This window comes from Microtus pennsylvanicus, chromosome 22 (genome assembly GCF_037038515.1).
Source record: "Microtus pennsylvanicus isolate mMicPen1 chromosome 22, mMicPen1.hap1, whole genome shotgun sequence".
In the NCBI taxonomy this organism is placed as follows: domain Eukaryota; kingdom Metazoa; phylum Chordata; class Mammalia; order Rodentia; family Cricetidae; genus Microtus; species Microtus pennsylvanicus.
In genome coordinates this window covers 16366267-16379745 of record NC_134600.1, presented here as the reverse complement: position 1 = coordinate 16379745, position 13479 = coordinate 16366267, and the positions used below count along the sequence as shown (strand labels likewise).

The 13479-nt window shown below is 48.5% G+C and overlaps 2 protein-coding genes across 2 annotated transcripts in view; one reads left to right on the top strand and one right to left on the bottom strand.

Moving 5' to 3' along the window:
- The window catches only part of LOC142839824 (uncharacterized), a 32975-nt gene extending 20675 nt beyond the window's left edge, over nucleotides 1-12300 (top strand). Inside the window, exons 4-6 of the mRNA XM_075956206.1 lie at nucleotides 756-935; nucleotides 1845-2049; nucleotides 8676-12300. Coding sequence (XP_075812321.1) covers nucleotides 756-781 — 26 coding nt within the window. The 3' untranslated portion in view covers nucleotides 782-935; nucleotides 1845-2049; nucleotides 8676-12300. The remainder of the gene's footprint in view (nucleotides 1-755; nucleotides 936-1844; nucleotides 2050-8675) is intronic.
- LOC142839823 (putative sperm motility kinase W) lies at nucleotides 4063-5535 on the bottom strand. The gene has a single exon (XM_075956205.1). The coding sequence runs from the start codon at nucleotides 5533-5535 to the stop codon at nucleotides 4063-4065; it is 1473 nt and encodes a 490-aa protein (XP_075812320.1).
- Nucleotides 12301-13479: the final 1179 nt, after the last annotated feature.

Genomic DNA, 13479 nt, shown 5'->3' with positions numbered 1-13479 from the left:
GAGTATTGGGGCGCACATCCAACTGCCCTACGCATTGCCTTACTTTCAGATTAAAAAGAAGAATCCTGGATAGTGACAGGTCTTCTCGAGGTGACTGAGCGTCTGGGTGGAACAGAAACAACATCAGGGGCTGAGAATGACCCCGTTCTAGGAGGACTGCCAGATGACACATTTGACCTGGAAGAATCACTGGCTCTGAAATTCCTGCAGGTATACGTGAAGAACGGTGGGGCCTTATAGCAGGAACATGGTCCCTTAGTGCTGAGACTCCACCCTAGACACCCTCTCATGCTGGATTCTAGCTCCTATATTCTCCACAGTTCTACCCCCTCCTCTGCCTTTCTCACCAGCAGCAGAAGAGGAGGGCATACTGCAGGCCGATGGCCATATTGAAACTGCCAACACTCTCAGGGCCTGGGAGCCAAGAGAGATTTGAGAATACCATTTAGTCAAAAGTTAAATTAATGAGAAATTTGCTTCCGAAGTCCACAAACACTTCACTATCACAGAGAGGCATAGGGAGCAGGCATCAGTGCTGGCAGCCTGTCACATGGCTGTTTTGAAGGCCATCCATCCATCTCATCCCCTCTTTCCTCCCTGGGTCTTCCCAGCTGTGACCTTCACACAAGACAGTCTCTTCCAGCTTCCTGTACTACCATACCCTGCACCCTTTCAGGTCTGTTACTATATTTAACTGTTTTCATGTGCACTTACCTCACCGGCTTGCTCTTCCTGATTTTCTTGGACCATGACAGCATCCCAGCTCCTTGGTGCAGCTTGACCATCAGACTAACGATCCTGGCATCCAGCCCCTACTGAGGACCTGACACACCGCCATGTTTACTGAATGTCAGCAGACAAAAGAACAGCTCACACCATTGCCCGACAGCAACCAGAAGCTGGAGTGACATGATCTTCACTCTTACTCCTTGGAGGTAAGAATGGAGTCGGGCCCATGGAGGGAGGAATTGCTACCAAGATGCTACAGGAGGCCTGGAGCAAGCACAGCCCAAGGAGTGAGGAACAGGCTGCACGGCTAGAATTGTGAGCCCAGCTCCGTCTGACATCCCACACCTGGAACAAAATCCCAAAGAAATGCAGGGACAGTGGTCATAGGACCATGCACTGAAGAATCTGGAGAGGCCCTCCTGCAGACGCTTCAGGTCTAGAAGACTGAGAACTAAAGCTGAAGGAGATTCAGGGAATAAGATGTTGCCTTCTTGGTGACAGAGCTGTCACTACGAGGACACCAGTGAATCTGTGGTTTCAGTATCTAGTTCTACATTACAGCTGGGCCTCACAATGTCTTCCCTTCCAACCTCCTCCTGTCAAAGTCCTTCTTGTCTTAGTGTCACCATAGTGACAATAGAACCCAGAAGGGCAGACGGGGGTGTGCTTACATGGAGACAGGTGAATCAGCTCCTCATCTCAAAGGGCAGAACAGCTTTGTCAACAGTATTGTGTGTTGTCACAGGTCTTCTGCATTAGATGGTGACAACGCCCCAGCTCAGGCAAGGACCTTCCAGAGACTGCCCACATCCTGATCGTTCAGCAGATGTCCAAGGACAGTACGAGAAAGGAGAGAAAAAGGGCTCCATTAGTGTCCTATGAGAAGACTATTGTTACGGTCTTCGGAGGGAGAGCTTGAAGACATCCTCGCAGAGTGTCTTCCCTGTTCATCAGATGCTTAGGATGGCTATCACAGCACCCTCTGTACTAGAGAATGGAGTTAGTTCCCATGGATAGTCCCGTGGCGCTGCAATCTGTCGCCTTCCTGTGTCGGCCAGTGTCCACAGAGTGGGCATGCTGCCTGAGATACTAAGCATCCAAACTCTCCTCTTTAGATGCTGCTGTCCGGACCTGACGCCCCACTCTCGGCTATAAGCAAGCATGTCTGAGCTCATCTGAACTGCTGGGAGACCTCGAAGTGACCCCTTTAAGCATGACCACAGTCTGTCTGCCAGGCACCAAATCATCATATTAGATTCCATGTGGACATTTGTTCCCTATGCACAACAGTGTCCTCTCCCTTCTCCATCCCTTGCTCAGGTAAGGGAATTTTACTTTGTGCTTCCGGCCGAGTTCTGTTACAGCTATGCATGAGCTTCTTCAGCCACAATGATCTACCTTTCTTTGTGGTCAGAGACCCTACAATTAGGAAATAAATCCACAATACCGCAGGGACATAGGTCATGACCCTTCAGGCAAATCCCTCATCCGGTCTTCTCAGATTTGGAAGACTTAGGGTTGGAGAAGGCATACATGCTGTCTCTGGAGGGCATGCTCCTGGAATGCTGCTGTGGAGAGGCCTCGGGTCCTGCAAACATCTGCTCTAGACACATATGCAGGGCACACAGGAACTGGGTATCCAGCTCGTCCTCCCCATGTTGGCCTTGACACTGTGATGTCAGGCCTCACGAGCTCAGCACACTCTGCCTGTGCAGACAAACTGTAGGGAGACATTGAATTGGCCCCTTTGTGGTTTGACCATTGTCACTTTGCCAAGTCACTGGATCCCTAAGCAGAGTCTTCCAATCTGGACATCTGTTCTCTATGGACAACAGATCAACATTCCCTGTCCCATTACTGATCCCAGTCCTACTGACTACTGCTAGTCCAGCTGCATCGGATTCCACCTAGGTATGTTCCTGGAGGATTTCTTCCTGAGGAAGTATGCTAAGTTCCAGGTTTCCATCCAAATTGTGTAGACATCTGAACAACCTGTTGAATACGACAAACATACACATTTTTGATTTTCAAATGAAAAATACATGGTCAAAATGAAATATAAAATATGTATGCATCATCTCTTACGCACTTGCCTATTCCTCACTGCGTCTGCCTCCTGACTCTAACACACATGCATCATCTCTTATGTACTTCCCTATTCCTCACTGCATCTGCCTCCTGACTCTAACACGTATGCATCATCTCTTACATACTTCCCTATTCCTCACTGCGTCTGCCTCCTGACTCTAACACACATGCATCATCTCTTATGTACTTCCCTATTCCTCACTGCGTCTGCCTCCTGACTCTAATACATATGCATCATCTCTTACATACTTCCCTATTCCTCACTGCGTCTGCCTCCTGACTCTAATACGTATGCATCATCTCTTACGTACTTCCCTATTTCTCACTGCGTCTGCCTCCTGACTCTAACACGTATGCATCATCTCTTACATACTTCCCTATTCCTCACTGCGTCTGCCTCCTGACTCTAATACGTATGCATCATCTCTTACGTACTTCCCTACTCCTCACTGCGTCTGCCTCCTGATTCTAATACATATGCATCATCTCTTACGTACTTCCCTACTCCTCACTGCGTCTGCCTCCTGACTCTAACACACATGCATCATCTCTTACGTATTTCCCTATTCCTCACTGCGTCTGCCTCCTGACTCTAATACGTATGCATCATCTCTTACGTATTTCCCTATTCCTCACTGCGTCTGCCTCCTGACTCTAACACACATGCATCATCTCTTACATACTTGCCTATTCCTCACTGCATCTGCCTCCTGACTCTAATACACATGCATCATCTCTTACGTACTTCCCTACTCCTCACTGCGTCTGCCTCCTGACTCTAACACACATGCATCATCTCTTACGTACTTCCCTACTCCTCACTGCATCTGCCTCCTGACTCTAACACGTATGCATCATCTCTTACGTACTTCCCTATTCCTCACTGCGTCTGCCTCCTGACTCTAACACACATGCATCATCTCTTACGTACTTCCCTACTCCTCACTGCGTCTGCCTCCTGACTCTAATACGTATGCATCATCTCTTACGTATTTCCCTATTCCTCACTGCATCTGCCTCCTGACTCTAATACATATGCATCATCTCTTACGTACTTCCCTACTCCTCACTGCATCTGCCTCCTGACTCTAATACGTATGCATCATCTCTTACGTATTTCCCTATTCCTCACTGCGTCTGCCTCCTGACTCTAATACGTATGCATCATCTCTTACGTACTTCCCTATTCCTCACTGCGTCTGCCTCCTGACTCTAATACGTATGCATCATCTCTTACGCACTTGCCTATTCCTCACTGCGTCTGCCTCCTGACTCTTTCAGAGGAGCCACTTTGGTGTTGAACACACGCCCGGTTTGTGGATTTGAAGCCCATGGGAAGTAACACAATCTTGACAGGCAAACTCTGATTCTCCTGCACAGTCCTCTGAAGCACTCGATGGTCTGAGGGAGGCATGATTTTTCCATGTTGGAGTCAGGCCCAGGTGGCAGGGGCATTTCTTCTTCTACCCTGCTGTGGTAGACACATGGGGCAGATGCGGCCTTGGTCGGTGGGGCATGGCTCGAAGTGGGGCTTTTCTTCTGGGAACACCATAGAGGCATGGAGACACTCCGGTTTATCTTCTGCCCTGATAGTGTCAGCACATCAGGCAGGTGCTGTTGTGAAGGCCGGGTGTGAAGAAGGCCAAAGGTGGGCTCACTGGCTCTTCTTTTGAGGTAACGACCCGATGTTAAAGAAGAGACTGGAGATGGTGGAGGTGCAGGGCCAGGGTCTGCCATAGTGAATGAGGAGGTGGAGTCAAGCCCCTGGTGTTCCTGTTCTTGTAGTAACAGGTATGTCCCCATTATCTCATTGTATTTCCGCTTCTGCAGTGAGTCAAAGATCTCGTTGGCAGCAAACCCATGGTCAAACAGCTTGTCAACAATCTTAGGATCTGGGTAGGGGTCACTAGAGATGTTTTCTTCAGGGTTCTTGACCCATGGATGATGTTGAAGGTCTTCAATGGAGGGCCTCCTCTCTGGGGCAACTGTTAAGATATGGTGAATGAGATTTTCCAATTGCCCAGAGATGTGAGCTGGGATGTTATACATGCCAATAGTGATCTTTTTCTCGGTCTCTTCCAGGGTGCTTCCTCTGAAGGGGTGGTGCCCAGTGGTAATAAAATAGAGCAGCACACCCAGACTCCACACGTCTGCCTTCTTCCCATAATAACCTTCCCTCAGAACCATTTCTGGGGCATTATAGGTCTTGGTTCCACAGCGCCCATGCAGCTTGGTGCCAGCTCTGCACCTGGTAGCAAGGCCAAAGTCTCCCAGCTTGACATTTCTCTGTGCATCTAGCAGGATGTTTGGGGGCTTCAGGTCTCGGTGGACGATGTCATGGTCATGGCAGCACCTTATGGCTGACACTAGCTGCCCAAATATTACCTGTGCGTGTCCCTCCTGCAGCCTGCCTTCTTCTTTAACCAGTTGGTACAGATTGCCTCCCGGCACATACTCTGTTATTATATAGCAGTGTTTTGTGGTCGTTAAAACCTGGAAGAGGCGGATGATGTGTGGATGTTGCACGGTTTCCAGTGCTGCTATCTCTGATAGAACAAGGCGCAGGTGTTTCTTCAGATTTTCTACAACTTTAATTGCGACGGGCACGCCTGTGCGGCGATGGAGGGCCAGTTGTACATAGCCAAATCCACCCTGGCCTATGGTGAACAGCATCTTGTATTGCCGGTCTAGGCCCCCATCTCGGGGGAGGCAGGCCATGAGGCTTGGTGTTTACTGGCCTCCTGTCCAGAAAGGTTGTGCCAGAGATCAAATAAACAGCTCCAATTAAGATACGAATGAAGGAGTCCCACAGGTCACCAAAATCAGCTCCCTGGTCTCTGGACAGAAATGCAGCCCAGGCTACAGCCTTATATGCAGGCCGCCCATTCTTCCATCTCAGTGACTGTTTGTGAGGTCAGAGCAAGAAATGGACCAATAGCAGCAGGCTGTAGCCTACAGTGACTGTCTCCCTGTCTGACCACAGGCAGCTTTCCCCTACTTAGGAAAAGGCAACTAGCATCCTCCAGCTTCGGCCTCAGTAGATCAAAGAGACAGATGCTTGCTCGTTGAGAGATTCCAGCTAGCACAGTGGCAGTGGCCTTTATACCTGGAACCTGAGAACCTCAAACCGTGTCTGGCCCTTTAAGAATGAGGTGTAGTTTGAACAGGTATCCTACAAAGAGACAAAGTCCTTAGCAGATTCTGTCAAGGCCATGTTTACAGTCTTCCATTTTTGGGGTCAGAGGGAATAAAGGGCGTGGGCATGGGGAGCTCTTGGTCACTCTCTATCCTGAACCTGTTAGTCCTAGTCCTGGTCCAGGGGCTTGCTTCTGGTGTGATGGAACAGGGCACTTTAAGTGTGAATGCCCAGAAAGTAGGAGGGAGCCCCCTGGGGTCTCTTGGGCATGGGGTTACTTTCTTCTTTAGGAAGCAGTGATTGTTGGAAGAAGAGGTCACTAGGCTGTTTTTGTGCCTGTTCACCTCATGGCATCCTGGGCAACCACTGTGGTGACTCAGCTCCTTATAGACAGGAGATCTAATTTCTCTCTTGTGATCCTGAGGGTTGATTGGCCTTCTGACCAATGACCAGGGACGATCAGGGCAGCTTCTAGAGCACGGTTGCCCCCTCTCATCTGCTTCTCGAGCCATCTCCAGTCAGTCCTAACTCACAGTTCCTGAGAGTCTCTATTTTGGATCTTGCCTCTGAACCAGATTTTAATCTCTTGCTGTCTTTGAGACAAACATAAACTAGTTCATAAGGAGTGGTGGGAACCGAGAGACCAAAGTAAAACGTCCACTCTGTCCCGACTCATCTTCCCAATCGTGAGCACACCTCCTCCTCCTGAAGGAAGGGACTAGGGCACTCCATGGCAGTGGGGCCAGCATTCATGTGCTTGCTGTCCCACACTATGAACAACAGCATCTTAGGGAGGAAGGGGTTTATTTAGTTTGTACATCCCAATCAAAGCCCATCACCAAGGAAAGTCAGGGTAAGGACTCAAGCAGGGCAGAGGCAAGAGCCCTGGGGTAAAGTTAGCTTGCTCAGCTTGCTTTCTCATATGAAACAGGACCACTGGCCAGGGCTGCCCCCCCACACACACACACAGCGGGCTGGTAGAGCCTCATCAGTGATGAAGGAAGTGGTCCACAGACATGACCACAGGATGAAGTGATGGAGGCAATTTCTTACTGAGTTTCCCCTCCTGTGACTCGTTTGTGTCAGGTTGGCAAAAACCAACCAGTTGTCCTGCCGTCTCTGTCAGAGACTACTTCCTTCCTGTTCTGTATATTGGGAAGTGGCAGGGACTGTTAAGAAGGTGGTGGCTCCAGGATCAAGGGTGCTGGGGACAAGTTGCCTCAGTGGAATGGCGGTGAGAGCAGCAAGAAGAGGCTCACAGGCTTTCCTCTCATTGTAACTGCTTCTCCTTGGAAGGTCACGACTGGAGGATGCTCAGGGCCTCTGAAAGCTCCTCCTTGCTGTCTCCTGACATGCGCCATGCACTGACAGACATCCCTCAGTGCGGCACACCGTGCCGGTCTGCACTCCATGCGCTACCCTACAGTTCGTGAACCGGGCAAGGGGCTGGAGATTGAAACACACAAAGACACACCGACAGAGACACGGGTCATCCTTGAAACAAGAATGTCCCCCTTTATTATTCAGGGGCAGCTTATATAGGAATCCTTAACTGATAGCCACACCCCAGCCAAACCCACCAGAAACCACTCTCCTGCCATCAGGAACTTCTGAGGGTCTCATGCTCAGAGCAGCCGCGGGCTGTCTAAGAGTAGAGGGAAACAAGTTGTTTACAAGAAATTCAGGATCTGGGGGTTCACCGCTCCCAACATCTTATCCCCCGTTTTCTTCTCTCTTTTCTTTCCCTCGACAATCTTTTAGGGAATTTGGGCAGCATCAGTCTGTCTGATTGCTTCCTGCTGAGCAAGGGCACTGCATTCTTGGGGGGTATTTTACTGTTACATTTCAGGGAGTCTCGGTGAATCAAACCACATGAATCTGGAATGAATCCTCAGGTTCTCATCCTCTGTGGAGACAAAAGCAGAACCTCTTTTCTAAAGCATCAAATACTTAGGCCCGTTTTTTAAAGTCAAAATACCTTTCTTAGCAGTTCCCAGAATCAAATGTCTTTCTCCAGTCCAGGATACAAAAGACAACATCATCAACATAATAACATCTGTGCACATTTTATCTCTTTGAAGCCTTCAGTTCACCCTTCCGCCTCCTCTTTATTACTTTCCTACTGGCCAGTCTTCCAGAGGGCATCCCTCAGAGCGTCTCTGGGGATGAAAACACATATACCAATCTTCAGTCCACCCTCACCATTCCAGAGGGCGATCTCTCAGGGACCCCTAGTACCCGAACTCTGTGGAACCTCCACTTGTGGCACACCCTGCCCATCGGTGCTCTATGCGCTACCATACAGTTCGTGAACCGGGCAAGGGGCTGGAGACTGAAACACACAGAGACTCACGGACAGAGACACGGGTCATCCTTGATGCCAGAATGCCTCCTTTATTGTGTCCAGGGGCAGCTTATATAGATCCTTAACTGATAGCCACACCCTAACCAAACCCACCAGAAACAACTCTCCTGCCACCAGGAACATCTGAGGGTCTTGTGTTCAGAGCAGCTGCAAGCATTACAAGTTGTTTATCAGAAATTCAGGATTGGGGGTGGGTGGGGGGGCACCGCTCCCAACAGTTGTGCATTCCTTTCCTCAGAGACTGGGACATTCAAGCCGGCAGGGAAGCTCCTTAAACAGGAAGGTCAGCAATTCAAAACAGCTTCAGGAAGGAACTCTCTAAAACTGACCAAATTCTCTCTTTCTCTCCTCCCCAAGATTTTACAAGCCAAGCTTCTCAGAGTTACTCTCAGACAAGCCAAGCTACAAAGATGACTGTGAGACCAGACCAGCTGCCTGGCAGAAGCAGAAAACAGCCATGTTGTTTGGAAGAGACTTAGACCAGCTAGGACTCAAAGAACACTCTTCTTCCTGTGGAGCTGCTGGTAGGCTGTGCAGTGTGCTCCAGGTTTCCAGCTCTTGTGAGCTTGTCGCCGAACCCGGGGTGGGTTTGGGTGGTGCAGCTGTCTTTGAATCACTGATGCACCTGTAAGTCACCTCTCACCCAGATTCCTGTAAACAATGCCCATAAAGCTCATTGGCTCACCAAGCTGGACGTGGTGGCATCTGTATTTGGTCCCTTGTGGGCTTCCTGTCTGGGGTGAGGAGCCATGTATGTTACATCTTCCAGGGAATGGACTAGTCACACAACAGGTGGGAAGGCAAGGGAGGATAGAAAGAGTGATTATGTGGGGGTGAAGAGGGTGGTTGTGTCTGGGGCCGTTCAGGCACGTTCACCTGTCTGACAGTGAGATTTACTATAAAGAGAAATTTATTTAGATTCTTGTGGCAGATCTTCTTGGCACCAGAACTGCATCTGAGAGGGCTCCGAAAATGCAGCATTTAACCACATTAGCCCAGGTTTTATAAAGGAAAGAAACCACAAAGGACCGATTTGGGGGGTGGAGTTAACTCACACCTGTCTGAATGTAGGGGAATCCTATCTTAACATCTATGTCCTGCAGTTGTCCTGGTCAGCTTGTTGAGCTGGAAGCAAGCTTGACTACGAAGCAGAAATAGCAGTTGGCCTTCTCATCTGTTATCTTGCAATAACAGTGAAATGGACAAGGTCAGCGGATTTCAGGAATAGTTTAGTGAAGTGTGCTGCTAGGGTACAGCTTGTACAACCTAGGGGCTTGCAAGCTAACGGCATCTTTGCTTTTTGTCTCTCAAGCATAAGGAGTTTAAACTTTAAACATAATGTTCATCATCACAATGGGAGTATTTGGTGGAGAGAGTGATGAATATGGTCAAAATACATCATCTGAAATTTCAGAGAATTAAAATTAGCTTTTAAAAGAAAAGAAAGCAGCTAATACTGGCAAGGATGTGGACAACAGGGGCCCTTACACAGTGCTAATGGGACTGTAACCTAGTCTAGGCACTGTGAGAGTCCGTACACATGCTTCTCAAAACAAAACACATGGGAAATAAATCATCCATATGACCCAGCTGTGCTCCGCCGGAATAATCAGGCAGAGGACCCTATGATACACAGAGGTACTTTACACCCATGGTCACTGCAACACTAAGTACAAAAGCCAATTAGTAAACAAGACAGCCCTGGACAGAGGCTTAGACAAAGAAAAGGTGCTGTCTCTACAAGATGGGATTAGAAGTATGTTGTTTTCAGGAGAGTGAACCCAGCTGAGAAAGATCCCATTACGTGGTTAAGCCAGCTGCAGTCCTGGATTCTATATACATACACGAAAGCTCTACATACAGGACACAGTGCTGAAGTAACACTGTCTGTGGAGACAGTGGGGACCACAGGGAGGAAAAGGAGGGTGGATAGAGGGTTGTAGTTGGAGGCCACCAGAGAAAGAACACCACCAACTTTAAATTGAAAAGACTACAGAAGTCTCCTTCCTAGCACTGTTGCCACAACACTCCTCTGCCAGGCTGGGGCTGCTGCACGAGGGAGAGATGCAGGCTGCAGTTTCTAAAGGCACAGCGCACAACTGTCTCAATTCTGGGGATGTCTTCCTATGTGAGGCACTATTGTGGGTTTTGTTTGTTTTGTTTTTCCTATCAAGCAGCATTTAAGTGAGATCACAGAAGCAGAATGAGCGCTTGGATAGCATTTGGGGATAAAATCACACAACAAGAAAAAGGGGACCATTTTGGGAGATGAGCCTGGGGCTCTGAGACCAGTCAGCCCTTTAGATTGCTGACAAGACTCAGCTACTGATGAGAATGACTTTTGGGTATGGCTCACTCATCCTGTGGTTAATAATTCTTAGGCTAAGCATGGGGCCCTACTGACTTCTAGGGTTTTTCTTGTTTGTTTGTTTTTTACCCAGTAACAGTTTAAAAATCAGTTTACCCTAAGTCCAGTCAAAGAGAGGGAAGAGCAACGGTATGATCAAAGGGGTCAAGACCTGTTTAAGGATCTCTATCACTTTCATAATGTTAGGTTTAACGTCGAGTTCTTCTACTTCTTCTGGGTTAGGGTGTTCAAGTCTTCCTGTTGTATGTTTGCTGGATTCTGGTGTTATCATGTTGCTTTTCAGGTTGTTGGGGGGATTCCTCCATTGGCACCTCCCCATCTCTTCCTTCCAATGCGGTCAGGAGAGTCTTGGCGTCTTGGTCCAATCTTTGCTGTGGCTCACTGTGTACTTGGGGTTTTTTTTCTTGGTCTGCTCTCTCTTAGGTCCCCTCAGCACTGGAGTTGTCTCCCGGATCCCCTCCACCCAGAAGCAGGCTGTGGTGGTGGATTTAAGGACCCCACAGATGGAAAGGGGTGCTTGGGGGCAGGCTGGGATGGGATAAGTAGAGAAAGCCAGTAGCCAGGGAGAAGCCCAGATGAATGGCCAGAAACATTTAGGGAATTGGGAGGATGAGGGTTCCTGTACTCCGTTCCTGGGGCGTCTGGCTGGCTGGGCTGGCACACACTTACTCCTCCGGATGGATCTCCTCAGTACAGGAGCAGAACCTCTTGCTGTCCAAGGACCTCACAGACAAAAAGGCAGGTCCTCTGGAGGATCTCCTCAGTCGCTACTTATATTTTTATGTCTTATGAATTTTGCAAGCACATATTAGCCTGACAGAAGAATAAAAGTGTTTGCTATAGAATGGTGGGGGAAGGGGAGAGGGGGAGAGAGACTGGAAAAGGGAAAGATTGGGGAGAGCTTGGGGGAGTGGGAGGGTTGAGATGGAGGAAGGGCAGATATAGGAGCAGGGGAGAAGATATCTTAATTAAGGGAGCCATTTTAGGGTTGCCAAGAGACTTGGCTCTAGAGGGGATCCCAGATGTCCACGGGGATGTCCCCAGCTTGTTCCTTGGGCAACAGAGGAGAGGGTGCCTGAACTGGCCTTGTCCCATAGTCACACTGATGAATATCTCAAATATCACCATAGAACCTTCATCCGGCGATGGATGGAAATAGAGACAGAGACCCACATCGGAGCACTGGACTGAGCTCCCAAGGTCCAGTTGAAGAGCAGAAGGAGGGAGAAGATGAGCAAGAAAGTCAGGACCGCAAGGGGTTAATCCACCCACTGAGACAGTGTGCCTGAGCTAATGGGAGCTCACCAAATCCAGCTAGACTGGGACTGAATGAGCATGCGATCAAACCGGACTCTCTGAATGTGGCTGACAATGGGGGTTGACTGAGAAGCCATTGATAATGGCACTGGGACTTGTTTTTATGCTTTACTGGCCTTTTGGGATCCACTCTGTTTGGATGCACACCTTCCTAGGCCTGGATGGAGCGGGGAGAGCCTTGGGTTTCCCACAGGGCAGGGTTCCCTGCACTCTCTTAAGACTGGAGAGGGAGGGACGCGAGGGAGTGGGGAAGTGGGAGGGGAATGGGAGGAGGGGAGGAAGTGGAAATTTTGAATGAAAAAATAAAATTAAAAAAGGAAAAATCTATTATAACATGTCATGAAAGCTAAATTTATGCAGCTCAGTTGCTAATACAAATCTAAATCAACACAGAAACGTTTTTATCCATAGACTATCTTACCTGTAGTATCCACCTTAATAAATACAGTGCATTATTGAAAAAAATATTTGTAGCAAAGGAAAAAGGATTCAGAAGTTCCTCTCTGCTACTTCACAATGACCGAGCTGGGAGTGTGTAGGGATAGAGTGTCCCATATCATGCATGGAGTTCTGGGTTCCATTCAAGGCACTGAATACAAATTAAACAGAAGTAAAAGTAATGGCTTCCAAGCAAATATGAGTAAGTTTTATGGATAGTAGAGATTCTGTGTGATTTTAAATGTTTCCGTATGTCATCATTTCAAAAGATGGCATTCCACGGAGTTCAGTGTTCTGTTCGGGATCGCTTGCCTTCATTTATCATTGGTAATCACACATACATCACTGGAGAGTTCTTCCAGAGACAGCTGTGTGATTTGTGAGGTCTGTCCTTATAGTTGAGCAGTAAAACCCAAAATCCCTGCCAAGTATTTCCTGTGTCTTTACGGCGAGCAACACAAGTAAGAAACAAAGAAGTTGCTGACAGAGGAAAATGACGCCAAAGAACCAGGGCATTTCTTTATCAGTACCGGACGGAAGAAGCCAGGCAGAGAGGAAAGGCTGCTGGTGAAGGCTTGCCCTGGATCTTAAAATCCTCTACAGCACACCACGTTCCTCTCACTTCTGCCCTACGCTGCCATCTAGTGGACAATGGTCTGCCAGTTCCTTGGCGAATCTGCTTCAGAGGATGTGGTTGATGGTCTGGGCTTAGAAGCAGAGTTCTAACAATCTGTGTTGTAAGAGGGCCATTGGTTGGTTCCCTGCTGCTTAGCCCTGAAATAATCACACAGAAACTATATTATTAAAATCACTGCTTGGCCCATTAGCTCTAGCTTCTTATTGGTTAACTCTTACATATTAATTTAACCCATTTCAGGTAACCTGTGTATCGCCACATGGCTGTGCCTTAACCTGGTTAAGTTCCCAGCATCTGTCTGCAGCGGGGCTACATGGCTTCTCTCTGACTCTACCGTCTTTTCTCCCAGCATTCAGCTTAGTTCCCCCGCCCCTGCCTAGCTCTGTTCCCCTATAGCTCTG